This window comes from Struthio camelus, chromosome 2, assembly GCF_040807025.1.
Source record: "Struthio camelus isolate bStrCam1 chromosome 2, bStrCam1.hap1, whole genome shotgun sequence".
NCBI lineage: Eukaryota > Metazoa > Chordata > Aves > Struthioniformes > Struthionidae > Struthio > Struthio camelus.
The window spans coordinates 453,159-457,665 of NC_090943.1; the positions used below are offsets into that span (position 1 = coordinate 453,159).

General features: G+C 71.1%; 1 protein-coding gene across 1 annotated transcript; it reads left to right on the forward strand.

Moving 5' to 3' along the window:
* Positions 1-1,414: 1,414 nt before the first annotated feature.
* On the forward strand, positions 1,415-2,916 carry TMUB1 (transmembrane and ubiquitin like domain containing 1). Its single transcript, XM_068933873.1, has 3 exons — positions 1,415-1,482; positions 1,639-2,073; positions 2,467-2,916. The coding sequence occupies exons 2-3, from the start codon at positions 1,661-1,663 to the stop codon at positions 2,819-2,821; spliced, it is 768 nt and encodes a 255-aa protein (XP_068789974.1). The 5' UTR covers positions 1,415-1,482; positions 1,639-1,660; the 3' UTR covers positions 2,822-2,916.
* The last annotated feature ends 1,591 nt before the right edge of the window (positions 2,917-4,507 follow it).

Consider the following 4,507-nt stretch of genomic DNA (forward strand, 5'->3'; position numbering starts at 1 on the left):
TGGCCAGGGAGAGCGAGGAAGGACAGAGCGCCCCGGGGGAAGGAGGACAGAGCGCCCCGGGGGGGGAAGGACAGAGCGCCCGGGGGGGGAAGGACAGAGCGCCCCGGGGGAAGGAGGACAGAGCGCCCCGGGGGGGGAAGGACAGAGCGCCCAGGGGAAGGACAGAGCACCCCGGGGGGGAAGGACAGAGCACCCTGGGGGAAGGACAGAGCGCCCTGGGGGGGGAAGGACAGAGCACCCCGGGGGGAAGGACAGAGCGCCCTGGGGGGGGAAGGACAGAGCACCCCGGGGGGAAGGACAGAGCGCCCTGGGGGGGGAAGGACAGAGCACCCCGGGGGGAAGGACAGAGCGCCCTGGGGGAAGGACAGAGCGCCCCGGGGGGGGAAGGACAGAGCGCCCCGGGGGGGGAAGGACAGAGCGCCCTGGGGGGGGGAAGGACAGAGCGCCCCGGGGGGGAAGGACAGAGCGCCCGGGGGGGGGAAGGACAGAGCACCCCGGGGGGGAAGGACAGAGCACCCCGGGGGGGAAGGACAGAGCGCCCCGGGGGAAGGACAGAGCGCCCGGGGGGGAAGGACAGAGCGCCCGGGGGAAGGACAGAGCGCCCGGGGGGGGAAGGACAGAGCACCCGGGGGGGAAGGACAGAGCACCCGGGGGGGAAGGACAGAGCGCCCGGGGGAAGGACAGAGCGCCCGGGGGGGGAAGGACAGAGCGCCCGGGGGGGGAAGGACAGAGCACCCGGGGGGGAAGGACAGAGCGCCCGGGGGAAGGACAGAGCACCCGGGGGGGAAGGACAGAGCACCCGGGGGGGAAGGACAGAGCGCCCGGGGGAAGGACAGAGCGCCCGGGGGGGGAAGGACAGAGCGCCCGGGGGGGGAAGGACAGAGCGCCCGGGGGGGGAAGGACAGAGCGCCCCGGGGAAGGACAGAGCACCCCGGGGGGAAGGACAGAGCGCCCGGGGGGGGAAGGACAGAGCGCCCGGGGGGGGAAGGACAGAGCACCCCGGGGGGAAGGACAGAGCGCCCCGGGGAAGGACAGAGCGCCGCACTCTGCAGCCCCGTGTCCCTGCCTGCCGGTCTGGGCCGAGGCCCGGGCACCCCCCGTGCTGGACCCCTCGGCCCGGCCCGGCCCGGCCGATGCCGGGACCCCAGAGCCGGCTCGGCCCCCCGGGGCACGGGGCCTCGGCGCGGCCCCCCGCCGCCCCGCTCACAGAACTACACCTCCCGGCATGCCCCGCGCGCCCCGCGCAAACCCTCCCCCTCGCGCATGCGCCGCGGAGGTCGCCGCGCCTCCCGGCCCGCCTTGCGAGCGGGCGGGAACTACCCGCCCCGAGAGCCCGTGCGCGGGGCGCGGCCAGGACTACCGCTCCCGGCATGCCGCGGGGCGGGGCGGAGCCATCCCGTCGTGCCTTGCGGCGGGGGCCGGTTCCCCCGGCCCGGGAGTCCGCGCGCGGGGCGGAAGTGGAGCGCGCCGGGATGGCGGCAGGTGAGGGGCCGGGGCCGGGGCCGGGGCCGGGGCCGGGGCCGGGGGGCGGCGGCGGCGCGGGCTGCCGCAGGGCGGCGCGCCCGGGAGCAGCGGGAGTGCGGCGGCGCCCCTCGGCGCCTTCCGCCGCCGCCTCACGGCGCTGCTGTGTGCCCGCAGGTCGGTAGCCGCCGCCGCCGCCATGGCGCTGATCGAGGGCGTGGGCGACGAGGTGACCGTGCTCTTCGCGCTGCTGCTGGCCGCCGTGGTGCTGGGGCTGGCCTGGGCCTCCACCCGCGCCCCCGAGCCCGCCGAGCCGCCGCGCGGCCCCGCGCCGCCCCGCGCCGCCCCGCCGCTGCCCGAGCAGGGCCCCAGCGCCGGCCCGCCCGGCGGCCAGCCCAAGGCGGCGGCAGCGGCGGCGGCGGCGGCCCCCGATGGGCCCGGCGGGCTGGCGGCGGGGCTGCGGCCCCGGGCCGGCCCCGGGCCCGCGCAGGACGCCCCCGGCGAGGCGGGCGACCCCGCCGACCCCACCATGGTGCTGCGGCTGAAGTTCCTCAACGACACGGAGCGCCTGGCCCGGGTCCGCCCCGGCGACACCGTGGGGGCCCTGAAGAGGTGAGGAGCCGGGCAGGCGGCAGCCGCCCCGCTCGTTCCCTGCTGGCGGCTGTCCGGTTTGCCCGCCCCCAGCCCTGGTTTCTCTTTCCTGCCCTTCCTTGAAGTCGCTGTGAGCTCGGAGCTGCTGCCGTTTGGGCTCGATCCTGCCCGTCTCGGGATACTCGGACAGCATGTTCTAGCGGGCACCTTTGATCCTAGCAGCATGTCTGACACGGCTGAGGGCAAAGCCTGGAGGAGGGGGGTGCAGCCAGGCTTCCCGCACTCAGGGCAGATGGCGAGCATGTTTGCAGCCTGGTCTGGGGTTGGGGGGGAAATACTAAGGCAGAAGGTAGATGGGAGGGACTGCGTATTGGTGGAAGCATGACGTTTCTCTCCTTGTCTTCTCCAACCCAGGGCCTATTTCCCAGGCCAGGAGCAGCAGGTGCGGCTGATCTACCAGGGCCAACTGCTGCGAGATGACGCTCAGAGCCTGGCTGCCCTGCACCTCACCCACAACAGCGTCCTGCACTGCCACATCTCCCAGCACAGCCCGGCCCCTGCGCCCACCGGCCCCCACACTTCTGCTGACCCCGTGCACACAGCCCTCAACGTGGGCAGCCTCATGCTGCCGCTCTTTGTGCTCATGCTGGCTGTGCTCTGGTACTTCCAGCTGCAGTATCGACATGTCTTCACTGCCACTGCAACCACCTTCTTGGCTGGCCTCACCTTGCTGTTCAGTTTCATGGCCTTCACCATGTACCGCAGATAGCATTATCCCTGCACCCCTGAAAGGATCCTACAAGCCCTCCTACCTGGGAATAAACTTTGTACTGGGTGCAGTTTGCCCACTGCACCTGAACACGAGGGGGAGTCTGGGCTATTGACTACGTCTCCTGGTTTTTCTAGGGGGACTGTGTAACAGACTCGCCGGATCTGAGGGAGTCCGATCAGGGCTTGAGCCCTGACGTCTAGCCTAGGAGGTTGGCAGTCTGTGGCCCGTGTTCTGTAGTCCTTTGGCTCCTTTCTCTTTATGGCAGAGGGAGAAGGGGTGCTGCTGTAAGGGAGTCCCTACCTGGAGCCTGGCAGTGCTAGTTCTGTGCTACTGCCGGAGCCTTAACTGTTGCAAGTGCAAAGTGTTGTGCTACCTCTGGGGAGGGGAACTACTATATTGCAAGGAGCAAGTTCCTCTCTAACAGGAGGGGTTGAGGTGTCTTGAAGTGGTCCTGTTGGCCCCTGCTAAGAGGAATCCTGCTGTGCAAATGGAGCCCGTCCAAGCTCACCTGCCCCCATCTGCTGTTTGCACGTGTTTTGTGCGCAGGCTGGGTGCTCCTCTTCACATGCTTGCTCATCCACAAACTTGTGTATGGTGTAAGCGCTCTTGGGAGCCGCGTGTGCACATCTTTCCCCTGCACGCTTTAGTGCTTGCCTGTCTGCACGCAGACCCAGGCCCTGTACTGTGTGTTGGTGCCTGGTTAACTGCTTCCCCTGAGACTGAAGCTGTGCTACAAGCAACTGTACCACGAAAGGGAGCGAGTCCTGTTGGCAGCCCGGAGGCTGCCCGTGCTTTGGTCTCGTGGCTGTTGCTGTAAGGATGCTGGAGGGGCAGGTGGGTATGGCGTGTGGGTGTAGCGCAGCCTGTTGTCTCCGTGAGTGCAAACATTGTGTGCCCCGCTCCTGCAGGGAGAGGCGGTTCTGGGCCAGCAGGCTGCCTTGGGCAGGGCGAGTGGCGAGGCTCGGAGCACTGGAGCGTGTTGCTCACTAATGCTTCTTTTAAAATAATAATAAAAAAAACCCAACTGTGAATGCTTAAAATACTCCGCGGTGTGTTACTGTGCGAGGGAAGGTCACCCGCAGGGTGGTGGAAAGCAGGAGGGGGAAGGTGTGCATGCCGGCGGGAGGGGGCTCGGGCTGCTGCCCGGGGCCGGGCCGGGCCGGACCCCCGCGGCGGCGCGCTGCCAGGCCGGAGCGGGAGGTGGCGCTTGGGCAGCTGCTGGGGGCCGCGCCGCGCGGGGCACCGGCCAGCGGAGGCGGCAGGGCGCGCTCCCGCGGCAGGGCGCGCTCCCGCGCTCCTGCCCTCTCCCGCGCGCGCCCTCTCCCGCGCTCCTGCCCTCTCCCGCGCGCGCCCTCTCCCGCGCTCCTGCCCTCTCCCGCGCGCGCCCTCTCCCGCGCGCGCCCTCTCCCGCGCGCGCCCTCTCCCGCGCTCCTGCCCTCTCCCGCGCGCGCCCTCTCCCGCGCCCCCGCCCCGCGCGCTCCCGCCCCCGCGCCGCTGGTGGGGGCGGGGCCTCCTGGTCCGGCCACGCGTTCCGCAGGGTCGCAGTGCGCCTGCGCCGGGCGAGCTGCCCCGCCCTTTCGCGGGGCGCTCGCTCATTGGAAGGACGCGCGGCAGCTATTTACATATGCTAATGAGCCCGGCGGCGGGGCCCGCGCGCCCGGCCCCGCCCCCGGAAGGGTGGGC